We start from the raw sequence: 14,408 nt of genomic DNA on the forward strand, positions 1-14,408 counted from the left end.
GTTTAGGATAGATTGTAAGGGAGACAGGTGAGAGGCAGGAAGGCCGGACAGCAGGAGGTTACAGTAATTGAGACGGGAGAGAATGAGGGCCTGAGTCAGAGTTTTAGCAGTCGAGCAACAGAGGAAAGGGCATATCTTTGTAATATGGTATAGGAAAAAGCGACAGGGTTTAGATACGTTTTTGAATGTGAGAGGAGAATGTGAGAGAGGAGTCAAATGTGACCCCTAGGCAGCGTGCTTGGGCTACTGGGTGAATGATAGTATTTCCAACAGTAATGTGGAAGAAGGTAGTAGGGCCAGGTTTGGGAGGAAGTATGAGGAGCTCTGTTTTTGCCATGTAAAGTTTAAGTCGGCAGAGGGCCATCCAGGATGATATCGCAGAGAGACATTTCAGTATATGTCTACATTATGGAAGGTTGCTGAATTACTGATAACATGTAATTAAAGAAAAATATATGTTTGCTAGTTACGTGAAAAATCTGATAATTGGATTCTGTGGGTATACATTATTAAATTTAATATTATAAAAATACAAGTTATAAAAAAAAATTTTTTAATATGATACAGCTTCATAGCAGCGTTCACTGTTCAGTGGACCTTTTATGGTATTGGTGAAACCATTCTGCAAATATCCCTTCTTCCACCAGATGGCAGCATTGTATTATTTTTTAAGAGAAATGTCTCATTAACCAGCTCCTTTTTGTGCAGAAAAAAGCCACATGAATCAGAATTAATGGTTGTCAAGTAACAAGAAGAACCGTCATTTTACTTCAACAGCCTCAAATAAATGCTTGCATTCATTCACAAATGCATTATTTGCAGTAAAATAGCCGTCTGAAACACAGTGGTAATCCTTTGCCTCATTATTTTACTTCTGTGAAACCAGCTTTGTATTAAACTAAATAAGGATTTTTTTTATATACTGGTTTCTTGTGTTGAGGAAAATCTCAACCACGAACATAAAGACAGTGTCATATAAATAATAGCAGAATACTGTATGTCTACATACTCATTAACATTACTATAATTACCACTTATTTATAAGGCAGCAACATATTCCAGAGTGCAGATATTTGTTAGGCAAAAACAAGGAACCGTACAGTAAGTACTATACACATATTAGAACATTATCATATACTGTACAATAGGTAAGTAAGACAGTTCTCCGAACAGCTTACAATCTATTGTGCGACTTCTCTTTAGAGAACAAAAATATTATTGGAAAATAAGTGGCACTGCTTATATTTAGTGTTATCTGACGCAAAGTGGAAGGAGAATCAATTAAACCAATTATGTTTCTAAGGCTTGTTATATAGTATGTGCTGGTGCGTGTGGGCACGTGCCAGCCGTTGCGTGTGCATGTGGCGTGTGCGTTTAGTTGCTTTAGCGCAAGCGGTGACGTGCACAGCTAGGGGGCGTGGCTCTGACATCACAGCGTTAGGCCACGCTGCGATTGGCTCGCAGGGCGGCAGCAGAGCAAAAATATAAATTTCTTGTATTTTCACAGATCTGCTGCGCGAACTCTCACGGCCGTGTGCGCGCGTCTCCGGTATTGCCACTGCAGGCTCACACCCTGCAATTATCATTGATGCGGGCGCGCTCGGTAGCGCATGCGCACACTATGTTACAAGCCTAAGGCCGCGCATATAGCGCCCGCGACGGGCAACGGCCACACGACGTCGCCCCAAAACAAATGCATTTCCGCCACCGCGTGCGCTTATAGTAAGCGCGACGGGGACAATGCGACGGAGCGACGTCGCATCGCGAATTTTGGTAGCTGGCAATATTTGATTTTTCAAGGGCTGTCGCCTCATGTGACAGCCCCTGAACCAATGAAATCCCAGTACGCCCGCGCCGCCGCCGCAAAGCGAAATATAACTTTCGCTAGCGGCGACGGGTGACATCACCTATCACGTCGCCCGTCGTGGGCACTATACGCGCGGCCTAAGAGTTGTTATTTTGCTACAAGGCTACAGAATTGGACACTAAATAAAATCAACTATGTTTCTACTTACTCTTCCTTGCAGACTGTAAGCTCCTGGGGTCCGGGCCTCCTTACCTACTGTAACAATGTATGTTAATGCTTGTTCATTTATTGTCTTTGTCCTCCAACCCTACTGTACTGCACTATGGAATATGTTGGGTGCGTTATAAATAAACGATAATAATAATAATAATAATAATAATAATAATAACATAGAAGACATGGGACATGTCTATGTGTTTGGGCTACTTTAAGAGACTGTATGAGTTTGATAACACATAGCATTCAGTGTAGTAGTTTTCAACCATTTTTTGGTTAAGGAACCCTATAATTATATTGTGAAATTCTGCGGAACCGCAACCCTCTCTAATAGCGCGTCCGAGATCAGGTGCATTGTAAGGAACCCCAACCCTCTCTAATAGCGCGTCCGAGATCAGGTGCATTGTAAGGAACCCCAACCCTCTCTAATAGCACGTCTGAGATCAGATACATTGTAAGGAACCCCAACCCTCTCTAATAGCGTGTCCGAGATCAGGTGCATTGTAAGGGACCCCGAACCTCTCTAATAGCACGTCCGAGATCAGGTGCATTGTAAGGAACCCCAACCCTCTCTAATAGCGCGTCTGAGATCAGGTGCATTGTAAGGGACCCCGAACCTCTCTAATAGCGTGTCTGAGATCAGGTGCATTGTAAGGAACCCCAACCCTCTCTAATAATGCGTCTGAGATCAGATGAATTGTAAGGAACCCCAACCCTCTTCTAATAGCGCATCTGAGATCAGATGCATTGTAAGGAAACCCCAAACCTCTCTAATAGCATGTCTGAGATCAGGTGCATTGTAAGAAACCTCAACAGGCCCTTATAGTGTGTCTGAGATCAGATGCTTTGTAAGGAACCCCTACCCCCTCTAATAGCGTGTCTGAGATCAGATGTATTGTAAGGAACCCCAACCCTCTAATGAAGAGTCTGAGATCAGATGCATTGTTAAGAACCCCTGTTGAAAAACACTGGTATAGTGTTATAACTCATAGTTAAAAAACAAGGGGGGTGTATTCAGCACTGTACACAGCAGACTTTGCCTACACTCACTATGTGATTTAAAGAAGGACAGTTCCCAGCACTCACACGTGGAAAAAATGAAGATAATTGGAATAAGCCAAATCAGTTTTAATATGATGAAAAGAGAAAGTACATAACATAAATCAACAGAACCACAAAAATTGAATATGCTACAGTGCTAGAAACATACTATGTACTCACTATGTGATTGTTTGGCAGAATCACCAGCAATCCAATGAATTTGCCAGAGGTCTTAAAAGCGGACATTGGGTAATACACCAGTCCTCTCGGGCCAATGACCAATCCCTTTGTCACTAGGCTATTGCTCCATTCTATAATTTGCTCCATTATAAATCCTTATAACGTGCATCATGTTCATCTTCAGGAAAGGGAAAAGGTGCCTCCTTGAACATGCATTTTTTGCTTTAAAGATTCTTTACACATTTTCTTGTTATCCACTATCCAAATCCATTCCTCCAACAGATCAGTTTTTTTTTTATTACAACCAAGCCACCTGCAAATCATCTCCATTTAAATGTAATTAAGGCTGAGTGTATGCAAATTGGTCTCATGCAGCGATATGCTAAAAATCTTACCAGTTGGGGGTCATGAAGGATTGGAGCTGGGAAAACACTATTCTAAGCAATATTCTAACGACATTTGGTAGAGAAGGAACATAACATGTTATGTAGGCAATTCCTCCCACTGCTGTCTTTTCTTTTGCAGATCAAACTTCCAAATACCGATTGGTCACCCCAAAAGGCACAAAAACCAAGCTTGAAAAGGTACATTAATTTAAACATACGAATAAGGAATCATACATGTTTGATGCATGGACATGGACAAATTAAATGAGTATATTCATATGTTCTTGACCTCTAGTTCTCAGAGTCTTGAAGACCTTGGAACTCAAAAAGGTGTGAAAAAAGATCATGACAGACTCCGTACATTAGTGACTCCTGTCTCTGGTCAGTATATGTGTCTTTACCACTTTGTAGTGGATCTACTTAATGTTTAGCACACACTGTGTGTTCAATGTGTTATATTTTGTATTTCATCATATATATTTGAGGGGAAATATTTGATGTGTATTATATGTTGTATCTTTTATCATCTAGAAACATGACTTTGAATTATTTAACCAGAAGGGACGTGCATTACACTTTATTTGTCTGCCCTTGTTATTTACTAGATAGCCACATCACTGCCAGGAGGGCTGTCAGCAAATTGAAATGCAATGGCCGGAAGACCCTTCAGGTAGGGGAGGGTTAAAGCAGCAAAACATGTGAAGTCATTTAATTTTTTTTTAAAATAAATCAGTTCTGTAGTATTAGATAATATGTACTGCCCCCCCACCCCCCAACTCTTAATACAATTTTTAATGAGTTTTAACATATCCTCTGATTTCTATAGCAGGTTTTAGCCACCTCCCCAGCAGTGCAAGATCTTTGCAACACTATCCTGTTTGTGATCATTTGTTGCCAATGTTTCCAGCAGTTTGAGCGGTAAACTGTTCCAATCGATAATCTTACCTTAGTACTATAAGGATACGTTGTAGCTGCTGAGTTACACTGACTGAAGCAGCCATTATGTTAGTAACACCATAAGGATTTTTACAGATTTATAACAGGAGCACCAAACGATTTCCAGCTTAGGTAAGGATGTAGAATTATACATAGTCACACGCTTTACATATAGAAATAAGGAAAAAATAAAAACGGGGGGAATGTAGTATTGCTGCTTTGAAGACATCGGGCAATTCAAAATGTTCCTTTATCTGAGCAACTCATATGATGCCATCTAACTTATTCTGCTTCAAGGTAAAAAGAGGTTTAAGTGCAGATATTCAAGCCACTCTAAAAAATTAACCACCAGTCGATGTACGCATCCATACCATTCATTCATTTAGTGCCTTATGGACGTACAATGGACATCATACGGCCGGTACGCCACTGGCCCATATGATGTACCCGGTGTATCATGGCACTGTGCTTGTGTTCTATGGGTGGATCACGATCAGCAACCCCACTCCCTTCCGTCGATGTCACCGTAATGATGTCGGGATCATGTGATCGCTCTGGAAGTATCGCCCGGAGAACGCTCGTGGGAGGGGGGAGTCATGTCAGATTCTAGTCTGCAGTACCCATGCTCATCCACCGGGACTGCTGCTACTCTGCTAGTTCTCTCAAAGAACATTCCAGAAAATTAGAACAGAAAGTCCTCCAAATTTTTGAAGTGAATTGCACCCCTCTATCAGATATGATCTCATCTGGAGCCCCGTGAAGCCGGGATTCCTCTTTCACGATCAAACTGGTTGTCTGGTCTGCAGAAGGGAGATTCTGTGCTGCAATGAAATGAGATGTGATCTGCCGTGTAGTGGCTCAGGGGCTTACAACACTTTGGCCAAAATGTTAAATTAAAAGACCATTTTATTTAATAGATATCTATACATATATATTTAGGCACTTTAGCATGTATAAGTTTCACTGGATGTGCACTGAGCTCTGTCTGTGTTTCATGTTCTGTCTCTGGTTTTAAATATATATTGCCATGCTCAGTAGCACTCCTCTGTGACACTTATATGCTTATATATATGTTGTGGTTATTTTGGGGGTTCAATATGAGCTTGTAGGTGTCCTGTATGTTCTGCAATGAAATTAGCCATTTTTGTAAGTCGATCCACTACTTCAAGAATGGTAATATGTCCACTTGATCTGGGTAGGTCAACAATAAAATCCATTGATATGGACCCCAAAGGACGAGTAGGAATAGGAAGAGGCTGCAGCAAACCCACAGGGGATGCTCAAGGAGTCTTGGCCCTAGCACAGGTCTCACAGGAGAGAACATAGTCTTTAACACCTTGGGATAATTTGGGCCACCAGAAAGAGTGGGACAACAGTTACTGTGTCTTGAGGACACCTGGGTAACCAGCAGGTCAGGAGTCGTGCATTAAATTGAAGCACTTCTAATCTTACATCCTTAGGGACGAACAGACGGTTCTTACAGTTCCACAGACCATCACGTAGAAATAATTCAGCCTCCGGTGGAGGTTTATGAAGAAAATAGTAATTTGAGTATGAATCCTTAATTTGTGTGGGGAGATCGGCTGAAAACGTAATGCACAGAAATGTTTTCTTTGGTAGAATAGTTTCTTCCTGCTCCTTATCTGAACAAGGATTAGTCAATAACCCGGACAACCCGCACCACGTGACTGGCAGCAGCCAATCACACAGCCCCTTGCCACGAGCGACATCGCACACCAGAGTGCAACTTTTGCTATAGCGACAGCGACATGTGACGTCATGGGTCGCGTCGTCATCGCTGTAGCTAGTTCTATAAGTGTAGCCTAAGGCTTGGCATACAAAGACAGACTTAACACTAGACATGTTAACTGGTGGAAAATCATAAAATTATTCTGTACTTCCGTTGGTAGCTCTCATTTCTACACAGGGGAGGTAATTATGCTAGTTTTCCTTAGTATTAGTTAGAATGGAAATCTCCTGCATAGCGTCAATAATGTCCCATCTCAAGTGTGCCCCCATTGGGAATACACTCTACTCTCTGGGATCTGTATCCCATACAGGTGTACTGCACATTGTCCATCCATATTGGATCAGGAGTTAACTAGGGACCTTCAGATGAGGAAGCTCTGATTAAGCTTCAGAGTTACTACTCTGAGAACTCCTACTAAGGACATGCTCACTCCACTTCCAGAATGAGAACAATCTTGGGCCATTGCTACAGTATAGTCATTAACTATATAGGTCATGTTCCATAACTGAAAATAATAAACAGGGACAGGACACTCTTAATATAGATAGCTATACACTTAAACATGTTTTCAGGACACAGCGAGGCCCTCAACCAGAACTCTGTGGAACATGTTTCTAGAACATTGGATGGATCTATATATACCCTTCTATCTCCCTATTAGGACATCACTGGTCACAATAAACTGGTGGCATCCGCCTCTACGTAGTCATCCTACAGTACATGATGGGGAAGGGCAATACCAGAGTGATCGCACCCAGTTAACCCGTTAATGCCGTTAACCATTTACTTTACTTAGTAATCCCCAAATGGGATCCTAAAAAAAAAGCATCTGTCTTTAATCAGTGTGTAATCAAGACTGAATAGTATTACTTTACTTAAAAGTATACATTGTTCTGTGAAAAAAAATAACAAAACTTAGGCCCATATTCAATACACTGTGAAGCCGTATTTCCCATACTAGAGAAAAGTTCAGCTACAGTCCAATGAATGTAACTAAAATCTTCTTCACCTCAGAGGAAGATGACTTAACCGCATATTAAATAATGGCCTTAGATGGTTGATTTTTATTTATTCATAAAATGTTTTACCAGGAAGTAATACATTGAGAATTGCCTCTCATTTTCAAGTATGTCCTGGGCACAGATTTATGGTAACAATACATGGTTACATTAAATGAACAGAGGTTATACAGTCCATTCACAGACATTTCATGGACAGTTAGAAATATGATTATGGGCATATGTAACATTTAAAGATGAGATTAAAATGGTGTTAGGAGAGGTAGGATAAGCCTTCAATGTGTTAGATGAGGGCCTGCATCAAGGAGCTTACAATCTATAAGGCATGGTAAATTGAAACATTGGGTACAAGGGATGAGAGGGCTGGTGCGTTTCAGATTGCAATAGAGCAGCTTTAATATTACTAAACATCGGTGAATGGCAGCAAACGGCTCGCACCCATTGGCTGTCCTTCGGCTGTGCCAAGGGCTGTCCGCCTTTGGGGTGACACAGATGTAGACTGAAGGGGTTCAGATTGAATGCAGCTGTGGTTTCAGAGTCCTTTGTCCTCCTGGGTCATTAACATTCCAGTGGGTGGAGTTCACGTAACACATAGCAGTAAGAAAACACAGATATTAACCTTAGCACGATGGCTATGTGCAGAGGGGAACAGTTCTTGGGAAACCCTTTCAGGCATCCACCTTTGGGGTGACACAGATGTAGACTGAAGGGGTTCAGATTGAATGCAGCTGTGGTTTTAGAGTCCTTTGTCCTCCTGGGTCATTAACATTCCAGTGGGTGGTGTTCACGTAACACATAGCAGTAAGAAAACACAGATATTAACCTTAGCATGATGGCTATGTGCAGAGGGGAACAGTTCTTGGGAAACCCTTTCAGGCGTCCGCCTTTGGGGTGACACAGATGTAGACTGAAGGGGTTCCATAGAGAAATTATATCAACCTTAAAGTAAACATTTTACTTATTTCCTTTCTGTGGAAAAGTAATGATTTTATTTGTGGGTTTTCTGTAGGTCTAATCATATCTGAACGATGACCTCATAATTGCTTTACTAACATATATACAATTCTAAATTCTCTTTGCTAAGGCTCACAAACTGTTTTTCCCAAATGGAGATTATATAAAGACTCTAAAAACCTTTCTAAGTGTTTAGTTATCCTGAAAACACTATACCTTTCAAACGTTCGTTAAAGTATATTTAAATATATATTGTTTAAACGTTTAACATTTCAATGGTAAACAAATGCTTTAATGGGTTTTTACAAACACTGTACTGTACAAGGTTTTTGATGATAAAACTGTTGCCAGGTTTTTAATGGTCTAGGACGTTTAGCCCCAACCAAACCGCCCCTCGTGCTCTTCCGCCACCACAACTCACCATGAGCACCTTGCCCCTTGAAATTTGGCCATGCCTGCTCCTGAGCCCACTCCGGATCCGATACCATGTTTAAATGTCTCATATCATGCGGCTGCCACTCATGTCAAGGTCCCAGGCAGTCGCTACTTCGAGTCCCATGGACAGGACATTTAAACATGGTGCGTAGGAACGGCTGGCACACGGGACTCAGAGAGGCAGCTGCCCGGGACATTGACATGAGCAGTGGCCAAGTGATATGGGATATTTAAAGATTGCATCGGGGTGGTAGCCAAATGTCAAACGATGAGGTGCCGGGCGGGGATTTGCACTGGCGGCCGAGCATCAGGGGCAGTTTGTTCGCGGCCAAGCGTTCCATTCCGGGTTTTTAAAGCCACATGTACATCGTTTCCTCTGTAATTGGTTTGCAAAGTAATTATCCTGCCATCATTAGTCAAACAGCTAAACATATAAGCTGATATACATTAATCCAGTATACATATTAATTTTTCACAAGATACAAATAAGTGAGACAGTTACTTGAAGGATGATTGAGTCTTTATAAGAGTACCAGTTACATCAGATATACGTATAACTACCTTTTTAAAAATACTTGTGCTTGTCAGATTTTATTCTTAAACATGCCACGGCTATTAGTTGACTTTGCTTCTAGAAGGGAATGACAGAAATCAGATGAGGTTAGTAAGGACTGGGGAAAACACAAATGATTTATTCTAGGAAATACTATCCCTGGAAACTGCGACCCTCCCCCTCCCAGTGTAGTACAAAAAAATGTCATCTTTGATATAGCGTATTAATTTATTATTTTCACTATTGATAGTATATTGTTGCATTCAGAAATGCACTAAAATATATTATTTATTCACGAGTTAATCATTGTGCTAATATATATATATTATTTAATCCAAAAATTGAATTTCTTCCTTAGATTTAAAAAAGACCACTAGAACATCAAATGGCATTTGGAGTCCCAAGTATGGTTTACCTTTCCAACAGCGCGTGCCAACTCTGGACTATCAGCATAATGTGTATATTCCTGGGACACCAACATTGGTGGCCAACAAAGAGGGACTCTTCGTGGACCAAGAGGAAAAAAACAGTTTTTCAACCTTTGGAAAAAAGAGAAAAATGACGTCCTGCTGTGATGTACACGACGACATGATAATTACCAATGACTTGAAATGAATGGTGATGCTAAAGTGACAAATAGTATAACGTGGAATATAAAGTGGAGTATAAACGGGCTCTGATGCATTGAAGGATCTGAAACCTCAATGGTTAAACTACTGTGTCGTTACTATGCCAAAAAAAACACTGTTTCAACTCACCTACCTGATGTCTAATTTGTGTGATCATTTCAAAAACACAAACTGTGACAGACCCTGATCTATAAAAGACAAGGAGATCTCAAATTAATCTGTAACACTTGAAATGAAAATACATTCGGCAAGGGGATGGAGGACTGTCAAAAACAAACAAAAAAAAAACCATACACAAAGACAATGAAAATAAATGATATAGAATCAGAATGTTGAGTAAATGGACAGGGTGCAATTTCATTTGGTAAAACAGATTCAATGTGGGTGAGAATGAAAGAATCGCCTGTGTGTAAAAAGCAATTTTCTCCATCTGCAGTCAACCGAAAGACTTCCTTGAGGACTGAAGTGAATGAATGAGAAGACATCCTTTCTGAAATGTCATTTCTAGTTTGAGCCTTTGGCAATTTCCATTTAGTGACAGTTCTGTCTTTCATTGTTAATATGTGAATGTACCCAGTGAATATATACTTTTTTTTTTTTTTGGTACTGTATGCCTTTTTTTTTCTGTTGACCTAATGGAGATGTGTGTCTGGAAATATATACCTACAGTACATAAAGGGTGAAATCAAGGAGTTGAAATGATTGCATTAGGTCTTATAGCATATGTACAGCGGAGAAAAAGAAGTAATTGAAAGATGTGAATGTTAATATCATGCTATGTTTCAACTATCACTTCCATAAAGGAAAACTACTGTATTCACTGTGATGCTTAAGTTAAAATGCAAAAAAATACGTTTAATACCACAAACCATTTTCTTGAAAATACGGTTTAGGACTGGACTGAAAGACAAACAAAATGGTCAAAAGGAAAATTAGAGAGTTAAATATACGTTATAACATTGTGTGCCTGCAAATATCTCCACTGAAATCCCTTCTAGTTGTTGAATACATTTGATCGTCACACTTTGTATTGGGTTCAAAATGTACAGTAGATACACATGCAGATTGCTGTATTGCATTCTGCCCATAAGTGTGGAATCTCTTTCGTGTATTGGTCTTTGTACAAACATGTATTGTACTGTATGCTTGAACTGTGAGCCGTGAGCCTTACTTTAGCAGTTTCCATGACACAGATGAATGCTCTAAGGAAATCCAGCACATTCCTTTGTCCTTTCTTCAAGCCTTCTGCACACCACTTTTTGTTGGCTAACACATTAAGCAGAGCAATTAAGATTAGAACAAGTACTGTAGGTGAGGAATTTCAGAGGAGTAGCATCTTATATACAGTATGACTCATTATAACACATATACATCTGTTTCATCCTTATGTATTTTTTTTTTTTTTTTACAGCAAATGAGTATTGGAAACTGATAAGATAATAAATTCTAATGAAGGCGTTTATTACAAAACTTGATTTTGAACGCTTGTGAATGTGCCTTTGAAATCTCTTCTCTTCCCTTGCGTTCACATCCACAGTTAGTGCTCAGCTTGAAAAAAAAAGATTCTCCTGAAATTATTTATACACTACAAATGCTTGACTGTCTCATTTTTGCCATGATCTAATTTCCAGTACACGCTAATTTTTTTTCTCCTGGTGATTTTGACCATAAAGTAAAAATTTGGGAAAGTTGAATGTTCTGGTAATGAAGGGATTAAATAAACTGTGAAATAATGGGTTAATTTCACTTGACAGAATGCATTTACATACAGTATATCCTAAGATCAACTACTATAATGCAGACCTTGGTTTTAAAAAGGTGTTTTCTCTCCCTTTATCGCATACAGTATACAGTATCCTCCGCTTTCATCTTTTTCTGTACCTTTTACTTCCCTTCATCATATCATCTGATCGATTGTGTCTTCTAACCTGTGATATTTACAGTACACCCAATTATTCCCTCTGCAGCATTCTGGCACATAATCACCTAGCTGACTCTTAGTCACTTAGGCCCAGATTCACTAAAGGATGCTATGATTTAGCATGCCTGAACTCCCATTCCAATTACTTAATATGGGAGTTAAGACGTGCTAAAGCTTAGCAACCTTCAGTGAATATGAGTCCTATAGTGCAGAGTTCTTCTAGCCTTATTGGTTCTGGATAGAGCAAGATTGTTTGCAGTTTGTGATGCCTTTTATTGCATTAACCTAACTTTCCATACAAGATATTAAAAACATACAACTTTTAACCACCTAAAAGGGCTTTCTTTAAAGGTGACAGAAATGCTCAATTCAAAAAGCAGATGAACCCAATTCACACTTGCATAAAGGAAATTAAAATTGCAGGGGTTTTGAAGTAGTGTGCACTGATGAATGGATTTATTTTACTTAGCAACATATTGTATATTTCAAATGCCAAATGTTGAAGGGACTTTGATAAGAGCTATGTAAGGATGATTCAACCATTGGTAAAGGTTGTTTAATAACATGTTTACAACATATGTTTATTAACTCTAAATAGCATATTAACAAATATCACATTATGACATACAATAAATATTGACCTTGTTAGATGTAGTGGTGAGGTTTTACATTAAGAACACAACAGAAATGGCACAGTTACTCTGATCAGGTGTGAGTTATTAAAGGGTTTCAGAAAATCCCATCAGAAGCCATTTTTAAAGCTTTCCACAAACAAAAATGCTAGTTGAAAAACGGGCATTCAATATTAGTCCCCGCTGGCGCTGACCGCGCCTCTATATAAGTTAATCATCACGCCCACGCTCACGTGGCACGCGCGCTCATGCGCGGGCACGCTCTCCCAGGCTTGGGGCTTGGCGAGACAAAAGAGTTTGTCTTTGGAGCGGAGGGTCACATGACCCTGCTCTGACCAATGGGGAGAGAGAGGCAGAATAGGCTGAGTGGAGAGAGGTGGGAGGGGGAGCAGAGAGGGGTTTTTCTTTTTCTTTGCACAATTTTTATTTATTTTATTTTTCTTGCACAATTAATTGCCATTTTTGGAAGGGGGAGGGAGAGAATGGAGACACACACACACACACACACACACACACACACACACACACACACACACACACACACACACACACACACACACATATGCACACAGCCCCGGTCCAGCCGATGACGCGCCCCCTCCCTTCATAGCCACGCCCCCCCTGCTCTAAAATGTTTGCAGGACAGCAGAATGCTTATGCTTGAAGAGTTGGTGATGTCACCACTCTCAAGCATGAGCGCGGTCAACGCCAGTGGGGACTCAGCCTTAGGCTGGGGCCATGGTGCCTTCGCCTGCGCTGAGGCGTGCGGAGGCTTTGAGGTAAGCGGGTGCTTTCGCTGGCCATGTTGGACGGGCCATGGGGGGCGTTCCTAGGGGCGTCACAGAGCTGTTTCGCCCTCATTGGGCGAACCGCTCACATGACCGGCCTGTCGCACCAAGAAATCAATGTGAACTGATTTCTTGCGCAACACGCGCCCCCTCCCGCTTCCGCTCGCACACGACCGCATGCCACATGGATGCGAACACTGCCTTAAGGCAGTCTGTTCGCTCAGCGTCCGTCTGCGGTACCATGGCCCCAGCCTTATAGAGCAGTGGTGTTCAAACTTTTGAGAACTCAAGTCAGAATATAACTTGTGTTTAAAATGTATCCAATGTAATCTGGAATACAATAAACCTAGTGCCAGCGACTCTACTAATCTTAGGTCATCACTCAAAATGCATTTGGTTATTCTCAGTAGCCTGACACATGGCCAAACACTGCAAGTAATCAAGGGTCCATCGGGCCATATTTGCTAAGTGGTGCAATACCATAAAACACCTTCTGGCACCAGAAAACACATTTTATTTTTTGGCGCTTGCAGGTTTCTTAAGACGTAGCACTGCTTAGTAAATATGGGCATTGCTGTTTTAAATCAAAGAATCAGCCATTCTTTTCAAAAAAACATCTTTAAACTTAAGGGAGGGGGGGGAGGGGTTGTTATGAAAAAAAGACCTCACTGGTGGGACCTGGAAGTACATCTTTTCCATCTTCCTCAAACCACTGTGGACCACTGCAGTGTACATTTTCACTTTTCCTCTTAGATATAGATATTTCTGTCTTTCAGGGTTGGTCTGACATCTGAAGAAAACTTGTTTCCGGTATAAACACATGCATAAAAATATCCATGTAACTGACATGCTAGATGATCAACAGGTATTCAGTGTGTGTGATGTATCAAGGCAAATTTGCAGCAAAATGTACGCAAATTGTGCCGTTTTCATTTTGCATACAACAAAAGACAAAAATACCCAATGCTACATCTATTGTGACAAAATACATAGTTAAATAATTCAATGTTAGTATTCTCATGAGTAAGGGTCATTTAGTTAAACCTTTTGGCCAAAGCGTTACAAGCCTGCAGCCACTTCGCTCCAAGTTTTGCACTGTGTGTGCATCCGCTTGCGATGTGGGAGTGTCAACAGGAGGAGTAAGGGAGGAATTACATGCCG

At 40.7% G+C, this 14,408-nt stretch overlaps 1 protein-coding gene across 4 annotated transcripts in view; it reads left to right on the top strand.

The window, feature by feature from the left end:
• LOC142495889 (protocadherin-10-like) overlaps nucleotides 1-13,872 on the top strand; it is a 28,227-nt gene extending 14,355 nt beyond the window's left edge. Inside the window, exons 2-5 of one of the 4 annotated variants that reach the window (XM_075601974.1) lie at nucleotides 3,770-3,828; nucleotides 3,926-4,011; nucleotides 4,236-4,300; nucleotides 9,636-9,763. In XM_075601974.1, coding sequence (XP_075458089.1) covers nucleotides 3,770-3,828; nucleotides 3,926-4,011; nucleotides 4,236-4,300; nucleotides 9,636-9,641 — 216 coding nt within the window. In that variant the 3' untranslated portion in view covers nucleotides 9,642-9,763. Of the gene's footprint in view, nucleotides 1-3,769; nucleotides 3,829-3,925; nucleotides 4,012-4,235; nucleotides 4,301-9,635 lie in introns of all 4 variants that reach the window. The other 3 variants (XM_075601973.1, XM_075601976.1, XM_075601975.1) reach the window with 3 other exon arrangements.
• The last annotated feature ends 536 nt before the right edge of the window (nucleotides 13,873-14,408 follow it).

The sequence above is a fragment of the Ascaphus truei genome, chromosome 5 (assembly GCF_040206685.1).
Source record: "Ascaphus truei isolate aAscTru1 chromosome 5, aAscTru1.hap1, whole genome shotgun sequence".
Taxonomy (NCBI): domain Eukaryota; kingdom Metazoa; phylum Chordata; class Amphibia; order Anura; family Ascaphidae; genus Ascaphus; species Ascaphus truei.